Source organism: Stomoxys calcitrans, chromosome 2 (genome assembly GCF_963082655.1).
Source record: "Stomoxys calcitrans chromosome 2, idStoCalc2.1, whole genome shotgun sequence".
Lineage (NCBI taxonomy): Eukaryota > Metazoa > Arthropoda > Insecta > Diptera > Muscidae > Stomoxys > Stomoxys calcitrans.
The window spans coordinates 45,853,933-45,873,332 of record NC_081553.1 but is presented as its reverse complement, the minus strand read 5'-3'; the positions used below and the strand labels follow the sequence as shown (position 1 = coordinate 45,873,332).

Here is a 19,400-nt window from a genome sequence, read left to right as displayed (position 1 = left end):
TGGAGTTTTTGGGGTAAGGAGGAAAATCCGCATCCACCCGATATCTAAAAACTATATAGCCTATGTTTCCCTATAGACATACGTACACAATCTATGAAAATTTTAAGAAAATCGGTTCAGCCAAGTATTATATAGTGATAATGGGTCTAATGGCGTTTTTGACGGGTGGCGTGACCACCTATACTTCGATCTGATTGTGTATGCCAGATTCGAAATCTACTCCCGCATACCTTTTATTTCAGCCCCATATTGAATTGAACGTCCAATATATCTGTTTTGGGGCAGTTTTGGTGTTGAAGCTGCCCGATGAGTACTTAGACTCAAATTTTAATACCAAATTCGTATTCTACTCTCCATTACCTTTCATTTGATACCTATATTGTCCCGATCAGTCTGCTTCTGATTTTGGGTTGTGTTTTGGCATAAGGGGGAGGGTCCGTCACCCGTCCGATATCGAAAAATTATATAGCCTATGTTTCCTTCCAGACCAACATACAGGATATGCGGAAATTTCGAGAAAATCCGTTCTGCCGTTTTTAGTTTATGCGGAACAAACAAACCGATATACGGGGCATCCGTAATGTGCCCATTTTGGTCGTTTTTGTAGGGTTATGGTGACGCCATATACTTCGACATGAGTTTGTATGCAAGAATCGATATCTACTCCCGCATATTTTTCATTTGATACCCATATTGTCCTTATCGGTCCACTTTTTATTTTGGGTGGTGTTTTTGGGGTAACGGTGGAGGGCCCCTTCCGATATCAATAAATTATAAAGCCTATTCCTACTTCCTGACCATATTCTTTATCTACTACCGAATACCTTTAATTTGAGTCCCATATTGTCATGATCGTCATATAAACCTATTTTATGGGGGTTTGGGGCTGGGGCGGCTCCCCAGGTACTTGGACTCAACTTTTATTATGAAATTTGTAGTCTACTATTGAATAAATTTCATTTGAATCCCATATTGTCCCGATCGGTCCACTTTTATTTTTGGGTAGTACATTTAGGGTAAGGGGGAGGGTCCGCCCCCCTCCCGATAGCAGAAAATTATATAGCCTATGTTTTCTTCCAGACCAACCTACACAATCTGTGAAAATTCCAAGGTAATCGGTTCAGCCGGTTTTGTGTCTATACGGAACAAACAAACAAACCGACAAATAAGCAAACCAATACAAATTGAATTTTATATATAAGAAGATTTATTGATGTAGGACTTTGGGGACTACGAATTAGCCACATCGGTTCAGATATGAACATAGATCACATATAAAGTGCTCCTTCAGCCTAAAGTTTTGTCCGATTTGGCTTAAATTTAGTATGTGGGGTACGTTTATGCCTTTCAATACTCAAACCAAATCCCGCCCAAAAAATCTATAAATAGGAGCGTTTCCATATAATCCGACCCCAGGTTCTTGCAAAGTAATTGAAATACAAAATTGGTCAACTGTTTCGTTCAATTATTATATTCGGTCAATTTTCATCTACTTTGGAAATAGAAGATGAAAATACCATCAATGGTGGAGTGTGTATTATGTAGCCTCAGTCCAACATAAAGCTTTTCCTCATAATTTCTTGAATACGTTTTGTTATACTACTTATGTTTACTCATGGTTATGTACTCCCCTTTTCTCGAGTGTATCTTCTGCAATTGATGTATATGTTTAACTTTCCATTGGTAAGTGAGTGCATCAGGCAATTGCCACACTCCAGTTAGGATGTCGTAATGTCCCAAAAAGTAAATTTTTTTGAAAATGTGGCATTTGTTATGTGCGTACATTTTGTACGTCTCTACCATCCACCTCCTGGCCCCACACAAATGGAGCGTGGCCATGGAATGAAAGAAAACTCCTTTATGTCCATTTGCAGAAACAGCGACACGCATGGGTGATAGTTACTTTTTCCTTAAATGAAATTTATTAACTGCATAAGCCAAATGTAATGGTCCGCAACACGATTTGCTAACATCCATTTCTGAGCTGTTTTCCTCCCATTTTTCATTTCTTCGGTAATTATTCGGACTAGCTTGACAAGCAATTTTAGCTAGCAGTGCAATGCGTTTGTTGTCAAGTTCACTTTTCTTTTGGCAATTTCTAGTATTGGTATTTCTTTTATTATATGAAAATTCACATTTATTATAGTATATATAATAGTATTACGATTTAGATATTCGTAATACTTTGGCTAGTAAATATTTATTTTTTTTTTTAATTTGTATATACAAGTGTGAATCAAAATTTGGGTTCGGTTGGGTATATGAAAGTATGATTGAATTTTATCTTACAACAATTTTAAACGAGTACGAAATCATCAAAAAAAAAAAAAAAAATAATGAAGGCCACTGTAGCGCAGAGGTTAGCATGTCCGTCTATGACGCTGAACGACTGAGTTCGAATCCTGGCGAGACCATCAAAAAAATGTTCAGCGGTGTTTTCCCCTTCCTAATGCTGGAAACATTTGTGAGGTACTAAGCCATGTAAAACTTCTCTCCAAAAAGTTGTAGCACTGGGGAACGCCGTTCGGCCTCGGCTATAAAAAGGAGGCCCCTTATCATTGAGCTTAAACTTGAATCGGACTGCACTTATTGATATGTGAGAAGCTTGCCGCTGTTCCTTAGTGGAATGTTCATGGGAAAAATGTGCAATTTTATTACTGCAAATCGGACGAACATATATATGGGAGCTATATCCAAATCTGAACCGATTTCTATAAAATTCACCAGTAACATCGAGAGTCATAAAACAAGTAAGAGCGTGCTAAGTTCGGCTCGGCGGAATCTTATATACCCTCCACCATTGATCGCATTTGTCGAGTTCTATGCGCGGTATCTCTTTTTAGACAAACAAAGAATAAGAATTGTTATGCTATTGGGGCTATATCAAGTCATGGTCCGATTCGGACCATAAATGTATGCTGAACATTGTAGAAGTCATTGTGTAATATTTCAGTTCATTCGGATAAGAATTGCGCCTTGTAGGGGCTCAAGAAGCAAAATCGGGAGATAGGTTTATATGGGAGCTGTGTTAAGCTATTAGACCATATTAGACACGTATGTTGAAGGTCATGAGAGAAGCCGTTATACAAAATTTCAAGCAAATCGGATAAGAATTGCGCTCTCTATAGGCTCAAAAAGTCAAGATCCAAGATCGGTTTATATGGCAGCTATATCAGGTTATGTACTGTTTTGCGCCATACCTAGCACAGTTATTGAAAGTCTTAACAAAACACCTCATGCTAAATTTCAGTCCAATCGGATGACAATTGCGCCCTCTATTGGCTCAAGAAGTCAAGATCCAATATCGGTTTGTATGACAGCTATACCAGATTATGGACTGATTTGAATCATACTTAATACAGTCGTTGGAAGTGATATCAAAACATCACGTGCAAAATTTCAGGGAAATCGGACTAGAATTGCGCCCTCTAGAGGCTCAAGAAATCAAGACCCAAGATCGGTATATGTGGCAGCTATATCAAAACATCGACCGATTTGAACCATACTTAGCGTAGTTATTGAAAGTGCTACCAAAACACTATGTGCAATATTTCAGTTAAATCGGATAAGAATTGCGCCCTCTAGAGGCTCAAGAAATCAAGACCCAAGATCGGTTTATATGGCAGCTATATCAAAACATGGACCGATTTAAACCATGATTAGCGTAGTTGTTGGATGTGCTACCAAAACACTACGTGCAAAATTAAAAAAAAAAAAAAAACGGATAAGAATTGCGCCCTCTAGAGGCTCAAGATGTCAAGACCCAAGATCGGTTTATATGGCAGCTATATCCAAACATGGACCGATTTAAACCATAATTAGCGAAGTGGTACCAAAACACTACGTTCAAAATTTCAATAAAATGGGATAAGAATTGCGCTCTCTAGAGGCTCAAGAAGTCAAGACCCAAGATCGGTTTATATGGCAGCTATATCAAAACATGGGCCGATATGGCCCATTTACAATACCAACTGACCTACACTAATAGGAAGTATTTGTGCAAAATTTCCAGTGGCTAGATTTACTCCTTCGGAAGTTAGCGTGCTTTCGACAGACAGACGGACGGACATGGCTAGATCGACTTTAAATGACATGACGATCAAGAATATGTATGCTTTAAGGGGTCTTAGACGCATATTTCGAGGTGTTACAAACAGAATGGCGAAATTAGTATACCCCCATCCTATGGTGGAGGATATAAAAATCCGTCCTGCCAAATTTCGAGAGAATCGATTATCAAATGACCATTTCATTGCTATATTACTCGAAATCGGACGAACTTATATATATGTGGAGCTATATCCAAATCTGAATCGATTTTTTCCAACTTCAATAGGCTTCGTCTCTAGGCCGAAAAAACATTCCCATACCAAATTTGAAGACGATCGGATGAAAATTGCGACCTGTACTTTGCACAAACATTAACATGGACAGACGGACAGACAAACGGACAGACGGACATAGCTACAACCCAGATTTCTTCTTTATACCCTACACCACTACTGTGGTACAGGGTATTATAACTTAGTGCATTTGTTTGTAACATCCAAAAGGAAGAGTTTTACAAGTTTACCAAAATACCACTAATACGACTGCTAATTGTTGCCTTTAGAACCCCTTTACACAACTATACTACACATTGTCATCAATATTGCAGAGTTGTGTCATGTGGTGCATTTGAAATACAATTCACATTACATCTCACGCCAAGAAGTGTTGGCAATTGAGCTAATTAGTTGATGGCAATTTGTATGTTACAGGCTGTGTATAGCAAACCCAACTCCACATACAAGGATGAAAATATTCACGAATCTCTTTGCGAAAAATCCAATCAATTGCACATCTGCCATGTTGTTTTCAGTTAAATGTTGGCGGTTTACCCCATGCACTTTTGAACATCATCTCAAAGGTGTGAATATGGTAATGAAGCTCTGCAATCTAACGAAAATGAGTGCTAATTAATGCAAATATATTTTTATGAAGTTTCATTTAATGGGAAAATTGGGTACAAAATAACCCAAATAGTCCATTAAAGTGGTATATTTTTTAAGAATTTAATTTGAATTTTATGATTTTGATATGTTGATAATTAAATTGAAAATTTTGAGAATTACTTACAGCGATCCCCGGAATAAATTCACACTGTAATCATATACTGATGATCTGCCTGGACCGGCTAGTATAAGAGTACAATCACCACCCACTGGTGATGTATTTATGGCTTCACCAAAATTATGGAATTGTGCTTCGATAAGGTAGGGTGACAGCAGGGCTGCTGTTAATAGAAATATTCTGTAAAATAGAAAATTAAAATAAATTAAAAAAAGTAAAGAAAATTAGGTGAAAAAAAGATTGTTTATAAAATTTTTGGGATAATAAAACCAAGCAAGGACGGGCTAGATTCGGGCGAGGCCGACTTTTTGATATCCTACACCACATTGGATATGCAGGCTAAGTCGTTGAATTTAAAATTTGCTTAAATTTGATATATTCGTTTGGTAAATGCGTTAGCAAAGGCCTTAAAAGTGAAAATCAGGAGCTATGTCTAAAACTGAAAAAATGTCTATGAAATTCTTCAGTCATCAGAAGAGTTATAAGAGAAACTTTGTTAACCGCTCTTTACAAATCACTAAATCATTGAACATTATTCATAATCGAATCTGAACTGATTTCTATGAAATTCAATAGCAAAACCGGGAATCATAAGGGAATCCTTTGTGGCAATTTTCGTTGTAGTCCCTAACAAATGACAAAATTTTTGCAATACTAGTCCAAATCGGACGAACATATATATGGGAGCTATATCTAAATCTGAACCAATTTCTATTAAATCCTCCAATTATGTCGAAACTCTGAAGAGATTCCCTCGTGCAGAAATTCGTGAGAATCTGTTTACAAATGACGATATAATTGCAATTTTTGTCCAAATCAGACTAACATATATATGGGAGCTACATTCAAATGTAAACCGATTTTTATACCCACCACCGAATGATGGGTGTTTATTCATTTTGTTATTCCGTTTGCAACACATCGAAATATCCATTTCCGACCCTATATATATTCTTGATCAGCGTAAAAATCTAAGACGATATAGACATATCCGTCCGTCTGTTCGTCTCTTAGTCTGTCTGTTGAAATCACGCTACAGTCTTTAAAAATAGAGATATTGAGCTGAAACTTTGCACAAATTCTTTTTTTTTTTTGTCCATAAGCAGGTTAAGTTCGAAGATGGGCTATATCGGACTATATCTTCATATAGCCCCCATATAGACCGATCCGCCGATTTAGGGTCTTAGGCCAATAAAATCCATATTTATTATCCGATTTTGCTGAAATTTGGGATAGTGAGTTGTGTTAGGCCCTTCGACATCCTCTGTCAATTTGGCTCAGATGGGTCTAGATTTGGATATAGCTGCCATATAGACCGATCCTCCGATTTAGGGTCTTGGGCCCATAAAAGACACATTTATTATCCGACTTTGTTGAAATTTGGGACAGTGAGTTGTGTTAGACTCTTCCACATTCTTCGCCAATTTGGCCCAGATCGGTCCAGATTTGGATATAGCTGCCATATAGACCGATCCTCCGATTTAGGGTCTTGGGCCAATAAAAGCCACATTTATTATCCGATTTTGCTGAAATTTGGGACAGTGAGTTGTGTTAGACCCTTCGATATCCTTCGTTAATTTGGTCCAAATCGGTCCAAATTTGGATATAGCTGCTATACAGACCGATCCTTCGATTTAGGGTCTTGGGCTCATAAAAACCACATTTATTATCCGATTTTGCTTAAAGTTGGGACAGTTAGTTGTGTTAGGCCCTTCGATATCCTTCGTTAATTTGGCCCAGATCGGTCCAGATTTGGATATAGCTGCCATATAGACCGATCCTCCGAATTTGGGTCTTAGGCTCATAAAAAGCCATAAAAGGTCAAGTTAAGACCCTTGACATACTTCTGCAATATGGCACAGATCGGTCCAGATTTGGACAGAGCTGCCATATAGACCGATCTCTTAGTTTAGGTTTTGGGGCCATAAAAGGCGCCTTTATTGTCTGATTTTTCCGAAATATGGGACAGTGCTTTGTGTTAGGCTCATCGCCAATTCTCTGCAACCTTGGCCCAAATCGGTTCAAATTTGGATATGGCTGCCATATAGACCGATATCTCGGTTTAAAGTCTTGGCCCCATAAAAACGCAAAATCCGATTTCACTGAAATTTGACACACAGTGACAGTATATGGTTCAGTTCGGTTTATTATTAGATATTGCTACTGTACTTATTAGTATTTGGTCCATATCGGAATATATTTCGATATAACTGCTATGGGAAATAAGGTATGCAATTTTCACCGATTTTTGATGAAAGGTGGTTTAGATATATGCCCGAGGTGGTGGGTATCCAAAGTTCGGCCCGGCCGAACTTAACGCCTTTTTACTTGTTTCCATTTTCAGTAGGAGTCGTATCTAGGCCCAATATCATGGTTGTGCCAAATTTGAAGATCATAGAATGAAAATTGCGACCTGTACTTTGAACACAAATTAGCATGGACAGACGAACAGTCGGACAAACAGACAGATAGACGGACATAGCTAAATCGAATCCGAAAGAGATTCTGAGTCGATCGGTATGCTTATCAATGGGTACGAATAGCTATCTCCCGATTAGAGTTCTTGCTTCATTTACGATAGAGGAGCGAAGGAATGCAGCCCGCAGCTTTCAGAGCAGAAAAACCTATGGCTCTGACGAAATACCGGCCGAGGTCATCAGACCGATACTTGAAAATAGACAGGAATTTCTTCTGAAAATGTTTAACTGATGGTGTTTTCCTGGAGGTATGAATGAAACAAAAGCTGGTGCTCGTAAGCAAGGGTAAAGATGATCCAACACCCCCATCCTCATACAGACCACTATGTATGCTGGATACTGCATACGACTTATAAAGCCACGGCTCCGGGACGCCATCATTGAGGGAGGTGTACGCTCAATGAGACACCAGGTCTTCCTTGCATAAATTTCCACGATCGGAGCTCTCAGAGATGTAGTGGAGATAGTAGAGGCGGCCGGGCAAAGGAACCACAACTCCAGGCCGATTGTCCTCTTGGCCACACTGGATGTGAAGAACGCATTCAATAGCCTCAGATGGTCTGACGTTCTCCAAGCGCTCAGAAAGGACTTTAATAACCCGTCGTATGTGATGAGAATAATGAGAAGTTACAAGCGTGACAGGGTACTTATCTATAACTCTAAAGATGGAACGAGTGAAGGATCCATATCCGGCGCAAGGATCCATAATTGGACCGGGTCTTTGGAAAGCCAGTTATGATGGAATATTTCAAACATAAATGCCAGACGGAACCTTTGATATGCTGACAATATTGCCGCAGTCATCACGGCGATAATACACGGAAGGTGCAGAGCGCAAGCTACGACAGAGCTAACGGCTGGCTGAACTCCCACGGCTTGCAACATGAAATGCAGAAAACGGAGTTGCGACTCCTAACGAGAAAAAATTTGCCAGTGGATATGTACATAGTCGATATACTGGTGAAAACCTAGAGATCAAACATCTTCAGTTTGGTTTGTAATTTAACCACGAATGATCTTACTAACGAACTACGCTCGCAAGTTATTGAATTTTATTAACAAAATGCGTGATCTGTTAAGAAAGTTCATCCCGCTCTTCTTCTTCTTCAGCGACTAAGCCCACTTTTGGCTCAATGTGGTGTACGTAAATACGCATAATTGTAGATTTTGGAATGAAAATCGGCCAGAAGAATGGCAAACGCTACCCATGCATACAGAAAAATTTACAGTTTGGTGCGGTTTATGGGGTGGTGGCATCATTGGACTGTACTTCTTCTTCTTCTTTTTTTGAAAAACTGCCCTATAGCTCATTAAAAGAACCCTTTAAACATACCGATCCCCAGATTTAAGGTCTTGGAACCCTAAGAGGATTATATTTTATCCGATTTCGCTTAAATTTGGCACACAGAGTTTTATTACGCCTCTCGACTTTTGTACCCAGTATGGTCATGATCAGACTTTATGTGGATATATAAATGGTGCATTTATTTGGGATTACGCAGAAATTTGGCATAGTGAGTGGTGTTTGGTCCCTCAACACTTGCTCCGAGTATAGTCAAGATCGGGATAGGTATAGGGATATAGCTGCCTTATATTCCTATCTGCCGATTTAGGAGCAAGGCAAGTTATGCGACACCAAAGGCCTATAAGCCTTACATCCTTTTTCCTCAAAACCATGGAACGCATTGTGGAAACCATGATAAAGAGTAGGACTTCCAGCGAACTGCTTAAATACAAACGGCATACCTATGTCAAGGGAAGGTCTGTGGAGACTGCCCTGCACGGGGTTGTGCATAAAAAAGAGGAATCCTTCGATGCCAAGACGTACACATTGGTGGTGTGCATTGATATCGAGGGGGCGTTTAACAATGTGCGAAGGCGTTAAGCCAGTACCGGGTGGACTGGGTCCTTACAGACTGAATAAATCATATGCGGGTCCCATGACATAAATTAAGGGAGAAAGAGGCATAGGGCACGCCACAGGGGGGCATTTTTTCGCCACTCCTTTGGGTGATCACCATAAATAACTTATTACAGATGCTGACTGAGAAATCATTTGAACCCTTTTGCTATGCCGACGATGTTATAAAAGTTCATAGGGGTCAGGATCCGAGACAGCTATGCTGAAGGGCTGAAATGGTCTTGCATATGGTATATGACTGGGCTAGACTCAGGGTTCTCAGTGTTAACCCAGAGAAGACTGAAATATGTCTGTTTAAGAGGAAAACGAAGGTGGGCCAATTTGACGCACCACGTTTCCTCCAAAAAACGATTTCGATATCTGACAAGGTTAAATACTTAGGAGTAATCTTGGATAGGAAACCTAATTGGAAGTATCACATTCAGAAGCCTACTGAGAAGGCTCACAGATGTTGGGGACTATGTAGACCGGCCGCAGGCTCGAAATGGGGCCTGAATCCGATGATAGTCCACTGGCTCTACAGAAGCGTGATTAGACCAGTACTTACTTACGCCTCAGTAGTTTGGTGGACTGCTATGGAGAAAAAGTGCAACACAAAGACCATACAACAAGTTCAGAGAACATCTTGTCTTGGTATAGGCGGTGCGATGAGGACCACGCCCATTAGAGCATTGGAGACTATTCTAGATATCCGACCCATAGACATGCAGATTAATTGTGAGGCAGCCACTACGGCTATGAGACTTATGACGATGAGAGAGGGGATTAAGAATGGGAGCAGCTCATACCATCGCGGTATAATCGATGCGACGATAGGAAACCTGTAAGAAAGGAAGGAGGTTTCCGATCGGATACCAGAGACGACACTTGAGGTTGAGAGCGAGGTACTGCTGCCAGAGGCTTTGTCTTGGATTGACGGAACTCTGGTATTGCCATCTAATACATCATGTTACACGAATGGATCAAAGCTAGGAGACAGAGTGGGCCTGGGGATCTACATTGAGAACCTAGGGACTGAGATCTGTTTTAAACTGCCTGATCATAATACTATCCTGCAAGCGGAGATTAGGACGATCACGGAATGCTTGAGGTGGTGTCGCACTAACGCGAGGACGTCGACAGTAAAATGACCATAAGGGCAATAACAAGCAAAACGGTAAGGTTTCGAACATTCTTGCATTGTAAGAAGGAGATTAAGGCCTTCTCTGAGGATGGCACAATCCCCATCGCTTGGGTATCGGGCCATAACGCAGTAAGGGCGAATGAAAGGACCGACGATTTGGGAGTGAAGGCCGGAGAACTGCCGTCGATAAACTTGGTACACCCGAAGCCTTTCGGGTCGATGTAGTCTGATTTAAGAGAGTGTGCGACAAACGCGCATGTAACACTGTGGAACAGTCGGTGAGAGGGCAAAAATCCCATGGGGTGATTCGCGTCGTGAGAGGACGAGGCTATTACTGAAAGGAAGTAAGAAGGAGTTCAGTATAGCTTTTGGTATCATGACGGGACACATAGGACTACTAGCTCACTTATGCAAAATCGGTGCGGCAAGATATAGCATGTGTGGGACGTAGGGTGTAGATGATGAGACTTTGGAGCATTTCCTATGTCATTGCCCTGCTTTCGCGGCCAACAGACACCGGTACTTAGGTGGGGACACGATACCATACATGAACCAACTTAGGGGAGTGTTAGGGCGCCCCATTAGCCGAGTTGGTAGCGTGCTTGGATTTCCAGTGCAAGGGTCGTGGATTCGATTTCCGCCAGAAGCCTTGGTCTGTCGCTACTGTGGTATCACAATGGACTTAAAAAATTGTCTAAGTGAGTCTGTAAAGTACTGCCACTCTTACCTAACCTAACCTAGGGGAGTGGTATTGAAAAAAATTAAGGATTTTGTAAGTAGCACGGAATTCCTAACTTAAAATTTTCTTTTCGAGATTAGTTTTTAGAGCGCACAACAAGTCGATTAATGGCTAAGGTGTATGTCCATAGTGATATGGGTCGTATTAATATCTGCACCCTCTTTTCAACCTAACTTAACCTAATTTCTATCTAATATAAATTTCACTTAATTCTGTTTTGTAACTCCCATTTTAATTCCCTCGAATACTAATGCGAAATAGTAGTTCAAAAACTACCATCATTGTTTTGCAATAAATTTTTGATAACTACAATCGACTGCACTAACTTCATTTATTCTAGCAATTCCAAACCTTCAATGTCTCTAAAGAAGAAAAAACTCATCTTATTAGCTAGAGTTATCAATTTATTATAATTGTGTGGTTGAGCAACAGATTGCATAAATCATTAAAACATTTTGTGTTTTGCTGAATGTCTAAGTGACTGCTTGGCTAACTGACTGACTGCTGAATGAGTGACTACCAGTAGTTTTTCGGCATGAGCTACCCAAACGATATGTTCCTGTTTCTTTGGAGTCTCTGTGTAGTTTTTTTTTTTTTACTAATGTCACTTTACTGTCTGGTAGCTTAATGTGGTTGCCTCTTAATGATGTGTGTATTTTGAATTAAATACATAAATATGATATTATGATTTATGTGCATAGATCATAGCTAGGGGCAACCAAGTTTTATGAATGTTAGTGCAACGTCATTGAATGACATTTTGAAATCATCATCATCATCGTCATCATCATTTTGGGCGCCACTTAATCTTTAAACAATCTAAAATATACCAAACACAAACATCATCAGCAGCTTATCAATAGATATCTACAAGAGCTGAACAGTTCGAACTTCATTGTTTTGTATAGAAGGGTATGGGAGTAAGAATTCAGCACTAGGAACCTATGAAACTTAATTCAGACTTTATTCATTGAAATTATCTCAATGATGTGTTTTTCTGTGCGTGGTGGGAGCATTATTGCTTAAATCTTTATTTTTTGGATGTGGTGATAGATTCTTGTAAAGGACTTTAATGTTCCACTCAACATTTAAAGGCGCCTCTCTTGAGTAATTTTACTTCCATTTGATTCTCAATAATGAAGTTTTCATACATTCAACACATTTGTATACCCTACACCACTACTGTGGTACAGGATATTATAACTTAGTGCATTTGTTTGTAACACCCAAAAGGAAGAGAGATAGACTCTTTGATAAGTATACCGATCGACTCAGAATCAATTTAGCTATGTCCGTTTGTCTGTCTGTCCGCTTGTCTGTCTGTCCGTCTGCCTGACCGTCTGTCCATGTTAATTTGTGTACAGGTACAGGATGCAGTTTTCATCAGCCTAGACACGAAGCCTATAGAAATTGGAAAAAATCGGTTCAGATTTGTATGTAGCTCCTATATATATGTTCGTCCTATTTGCCGTAATTATGCAATAAAATGACCATTTGTAACCCGATTCTTTTGAAATTTGGCAAGACGAATTTCTTCTTGACTCTCGACATTACTAGGGAATTTCATGGAAATCGGTTTAGATTTAGATATAGCTGTCATCTAATACACCAAATTCAATTTGTGTGTGTTACGTTGAAATTTACATTGATTGTGTAGGTTGGTCTGGAAGGAAACATAGGCTATATAATTTTTCGATATCGGGAGGGGGACGGACCCTCCCCCTAACCCCAAAAGTACGACCCAAAAATAAAAGTGGACCGATCGGGACAATATGGGACTCAAATGAAAGGTATTCAAGAGTAGAGTACGAATTTCATAATAAAAGTAGGGTCCAAGTATCTTGGGGGCCGCCCCAACCCCAAAATCCCTTAAATAGTTTTATTTGTCGATCATGACAATATGGGACTCAAATGAAAGGTATTCAAGAGAAGATTACGGATATGGTCAGGAAGTAGGAATTGGCTTTATAATTTATTGATAACGGAAGGGGGCGGTCCCTCCACCGTTACCCCAAAAACACCTTCCAAAATTAAAAGTGGAATGATAAGGACATATGGGTATCAAATGAAAAGTATGCGGGAGTAGATAACGAATCTGGCATACAAAATCATGTCGAAGTATAGGGGGTCACCTCACCACCACAAAAACGCCCAAAATGGGCACATTACATTTATTTTGTTCCGTATAGACTGAAAAACGTCAAAACTGATTTTCTCGAAATTTTCGCATATTATGTAGGTTGGTTTGGAAGGAAACATAGGCTATATAATTTTTCTGTATCGGAAGGGGGATGGACCCTCCCCCTAACACAACTCGAAATCAAAGTGTACCAATCGGGACAATATCAAATGAAAGGTGTTGGAGAGTAGAATACGAATATGGTATTAAAATTAGAGTCTAAGTAACCATCGGGCCGCCCCAACCCCAAACAGACATATTGGACGTTCGTTAAAATATGGAGCTCATATGAAAGGTATTCGGAAGTAGATTTCGAATCTGGCATGCAAAATCAGATAGAAGTATGGGGGGTCATGCCGGCCCTCAAAAACTCCATTAGACCCACTATGACTATATGATACTTGGCTGAACCGATTTTCTTAAAATTTTCATAGATTGTGTACGTTTGTCTGGAAGGAAACATAGGCTATATAATTTTTAAATAACGGGTGGAGGCGGACCCTCCCCTTTACCGCAATAACGCCACACATATCCTAAAGTGGTCCGATGGGCACAATAAGGGTATCAAATGAAAGGTATTGGAGCGCTGAACACGAATATGGTATTGAAGTTTGGGTTCAAGTAACCAGCCCGCATTCAGGGCAAAGTGTCCCCAACCTAAAAAAATATTTGAGAGTTAAAGCAGGCGCAGCGGAACGAGTCCGGTTCGGCTAGCATAGATATCGCCCGATTTTAGCTTCTAGAGTAACAGCAACCGTATTTATTGGCCAATCTTGCCAAAATTTTGCATAATGCTTTCCTCGACAACTACCACAATATCTACAAAGATCGGTTTAGATTTAGATATAGCTCTCATATATATATATATATATATATATATCGCCCGATTTTCACTCCTATAGCCAGTAAGCGCATTTATTGACCAATCTTGACCAAAGTTTGGTCGAAATCGACTCAGATTTAGATATAGCTCCAATATATATGTTTGTCCGATTTTGAGAAATATTGCAATAAAATGCTCATTTGTTAACCGATTCTCTCGAAATTTGGCAGGAAGGATTTTCTAATGACTCTTAATATTACCGGTGAAATTGGTTCAAGTTTAGTTATAGCTGCCATTTATGTATATCGCCGATTTTTAAAACCCACCACCATAGGATGGGGTATAATAATCCAGTCATTCCGTTTCTAACACCTTGAAATATTGATCTAGGACCTCATAAAGTATATATATTCTTGATCGTTTCGACATTCTGAGTCGAACTAGCCATGTCCGTCCGTCCGTCTCTCGAAATCACGAAAGAGGTCGAACGCGTAAAGCTAGCCGCTTGAAATTTTGTACATATACTTTATATGAATGTAGGTCGTTGATAATTGCAAATGGGCCATATAGGTTAAGATTTGGATGTAGCTTCCATATAAACCGATCTCATGATTTTACTTCCTAAGCCCATGGAGGCCGCGTGTTTTTGTCCGATTTGACTGAAATTTTCCACATAGTGTTCTATTTTGACTTCCAACAACTGTGCCAAGTACGGTCCGAATCGGGTTTTTACCTGCTATAGCTCCCATATAAACCAATCTCGTGATTTGACTTCTTGAGTCCATGGAAGCCGCAATTGCGGTCCGATTGGGCTGAAATTTAGCATGAAGTGTTTTGTTGACTTCCAACATCTGGGCCAAGTACGGTTCAAATCAGTCTTTTACCTGATGTAGCTCCCATATAACCCGATCTATCGATTTGACTTCTTGAGCTCCTGGGAGCCGCAGCTTTTGTCCGATTTGGTTGAAATTTTCCACCAACCCTTAACAACCAAGTATGGTCCAAATCGGTCTATAACCTGATTTGATGTTTGAGCCCAACAAGCCACGATTTTTATCCGATTTGGCTGAAATTGGTCTAAAGTCAGATAAAGCTCCCTTATTTTAGCAGAATCCATGGTGGTGGGTTCCCAAGATACGGCCCGGCCTAACTTTGTAAATTTTTGTAAATTTTGCCCATGAATATTACACTAAGGAGCAAGGGCAAACTTCTCACATATCAATGAGTACAGTCCGATTCAAGTTTAAGCTCAATGATAAGGGGCCTCCTTTTTAAAGCCAAGTCCGAATGGCGTGCCGCAGAGCGACACCTCTTTGGAGAGAAGTTTTACATGGAATAGTACCTCACAAATGTTGCCAGCATTAGGAGGGTAAATCCAACGCTGAAAATTTTTTCTAATGGTCTCGCCAGGATTCGAACCCAGGCGTTTAGCGTCATAGGCGAGTATGCTAAAGACACTGCAAGCGTATTTATTGAGGTTAGCATGTTCGCCTATGACGCTGAAAGCCTGGATTCGAATCCTAGCGACACCATCAGAAAAAAAATTTTTCAGCTGTGGTTTTCCCCTCCTAATGCTGGCCTCATTAGTGTGATACTATGCCATGTATAACTTCTCTCCAAAGAGGTGTCGCACTGCGGAACGCCGTTCAGATTCGGCTATTAAAGGAAGGCCCATTATTATTGAGCTTAAAACTTGAATGGGACTGCACCTGTTCCTTAGTGCAACATTCATGGGCAAAATTTAAATTTTTATCCGAAAACATTCATCGAGGTCCATCACAATTGGTTTAGAATTATATAAAGCTTCCACTTTGTATTTATAGGGTGGGGGTAGGGTATTATAAAGTCAGCACCGTCCGACTTTTGCTTTTCCTTACTGGTTTTTCAATACATCGGTCTTCTGTCCGCTCCAATTCAATCATAGCCATAAATCATAGAAAAATTGAAATGTTCTGTAACAGATGTAACAAATCGTCTAACAAAATAGGCAATTAAGCAGTCAGATAATGTTGCTTAATCTTATGAGAATAATCCATATAAGGTTTATTCAATTCATATGGTGACAAATTCTCACATGGCATTCCAGTGGCAACAAAACAAAAAAAAAAAATTTCGACACGCATGCGCTCAAGATATTTTTTTTAACTCCCTCAAAGAATGGTATTATAACGCATTTTGTATAGATTTCTACCAAGAAACACAATGGATTCTATGACCACCACCATTATTTCAAAAACCAAATGTTTTTCAGCTTAACTCCAAATTTGGCCAAAATGTTTTTGTTGGTGTTTTTGAAAACAAAATGGTTTATTTATTAGTTGTCGGCTTCATTTAGTTTGTTAAACTTTGGCCACAAAAAAATAAAACAGAAAGAGACACAAATTGGTGTTGATAGTCAAGGCATTATTTATTAATATTTTGCCTCAAGGTGCCAAAGAGGTATTTGAAACGCATTGCCGATTTGAGGTTTTTGTACCATAGCCTGTGGTTGATATCATTTACCTTATCTTTCAATCACTGGTGTTTTTTTTCGTGTATGAAATTTTTGAACTCCCATGGCGCTAAATATCTTCAGCGGGCTTTTTCTACAATTGTAATGATGTGGGCATGTGTTTTGGCTGCTGATGCTGCTTCCTATCCCTGGAAGCTGTAAAAGTGTTTTCCTGAGTTTTTTTATTGTTTTGTTGCAAACCCATGCAGTGCAGCTAGTGAAAGTCTTTCAGCAATTGTCTTATTTCAATTTCTTTCCTATGTTGTATTTAATGCATAACTCATAGTTTGTTTGTGTATTTCCTTAGGCCCTATTGTCTGATGGTATGACATTACAGCCAAATAAAACCTCGTTTGTTGAAGTGTTTTGTGATGGCATCATGGTCTTGGCTACTCTCTTGTTTGGAAAGGGCCCTTCTACCAGTGAGATCTAATTGTTTAATTTTAGGCTGTACTAAACCTTTCACCACTTCATGTGGTGAGAGTTAAATGTTCGCTTATGATTTTTTTTAATGATTACAATGAAAATAATGATTGTTAATTTGTGGAAAATTTACCAGTTAATGGCCTACACCATGAAAGGAGGGGAATAATTCACTCTAGTTATTCCATTTGTAACAATTTGCGATATCGAGTACTCATAAAATAGGATTATTTGATATGACACTATATTTGAAGATTTTTATACCCTCCACCATAGGATGGGATTATACTAATCTAGTCTTTCCGCTTGTAATGTCACGAAATATTGACCTGGGACCCTATAAAGGGTGATTTTTTAGCTATTATCCTTTTGGAAACATGGGTTAAACAGCTCACGCACGTGTCGTGTTTTGTTTCACTGTCAAACATCTACAGTTTGGTCTATAATTTAACCATAAATTATCTTACAATCGAACAATGCTTGCAACTATTGAATTTTATTATCAAAATCCGTGCTGTGTTAAGAAAGTTTATGGCGCCACAATTGCGTTCAGCGACAAAGCCCATTTTGATGTACGTAATAACGTGGGAACGTAAATAATCAGAATTTTCGATTTTGGAGTGATGATCAACCAGAAGTCACCACAGTTTGGTGCGGTTTATGGGCTGGTGGCATCATTGGACCGTACTTCTTCAAAGGTGATGCGAATCGATTCGTACCGTCAGATGATATTCACCTTTTTCTTGCCCAAAATGCAAGAGCTTGACTTGCATGACATACGATTTCAACAAGGTGATGCCACATGCCGCACAGTACGCGTTACAATGGACTTGTTGAGAGGTTAGTTCGGTGAACATTTTATTTCACGTTTAGCGACAAAGCCTATTTTTACGTATGTAATAACGTGCGTATGTAAACAAGCAGAATTTTCGATTTTGGAGTGATGATCAGCCAGAAGTCACAGTTTGGTGCGGTTTATGGGCTGGTGGCATCATTGGACCGTACTTCTTCAAAGATGATGCGAATCGATTCGTACCGTGAGATGATATCCACCTTTTTTTTGCCCAAAACACAAGAGCTTGAATTGCATGACATATGATTTCAACAACACGGTGCCAAATACCATACAGCCCGCGTAACAATGGACTTATTGAGAGGTTAGTTCGGTGAACATTTTATTTCACGTTTGAGACCGGGAAATTGGCCGCCTAGGTCGTGTGATTTAACGCCTTAAGACTATTTTTTGTGAAGCTATATTTTAAGTTCATGTCTATAGAGACAATCCCGCTTCAATTGACGCATTGGAAGACAAGATTGAAGGATTTATTCGTGAGATACCGGCTCAACATTTCGGCCAAAATTGGAGTAAATGGATAAACCATTTGAGGCGCAGTCACGGTCAAAATTGTCATGAAATAATCTTCAAACATTAAACAAGTAAAAAGGCGTTAAGTTCGGCCGGGCCGAACTTTGGATACCCACCACTTTGGTTATATATGCAAACCACCTTTCACCAAAATCCGGTGAACATTGCATACCTTGCCTGTCCCATGGCAGTTATATTGAAATATGTTCCGATTTGGAACAAACATTAATAAGTACAGTAGCTACATGTTAAAATAAACCGATCTGAACCATATACAACACGAATGTCGAAAAGCCCATCACAAGAAACTTTGTCAAATTTTAGTGAAATCGGATTATAAATGCGCCTTTTATGGGGCCAAGACTTTAAATCGAGATATCGGTCAACATGGCAGCTTTATCCAAATCTAAACCGATTTGGGCCACATTGAAGAAGGATGTCGAAAAACCAAACGCAATTCACTGTCCCAAATTTCGGCGACATCAGACAATAAATGCGCCTTTTATGGACCCAAAACCTTAAATCCAGAGATCGGTTTATATGACAGCTATATCCAAATCTGAACGAATCTGGGCCATATTAAAGAAGGATGTCGAGGGACCTAATACAATTTGCTGTCCCAAATTTCGGCGAAATCGTACAATAAATGCGCATTTTATGGGCCCAAAACCTTAAATCCAGAGATCGTTCTATATGGCAGCTATATTCAAATCTGGACTGATCAGGGAAAAAATGCAGAGTGATGT

General features: G+C 39.5%; 1 protein-coding gene across 1 annotated transcript in view; it reads right to left on the bottom strand.

Annotated features, from left to right (window-relative positions):
* The window catches only part of LOC106092565 (peroxidase), a 198,966-nt gene that overhangs the window by 82,737 nt on the left and 96,829 nt on the right, over positions 1-19,400 (bottom strand). Inside the window, exon 2 of the mRNA XM_059363023.1 lies at positions 5,119-5,292. Coding sequence (XP_059219006.1) covers positions 5,119-5,292 — 174 coding nt within the window. The remainder of the gene's footprint in view (positions 1-5,118; positions 5,293-19,400) is intronic.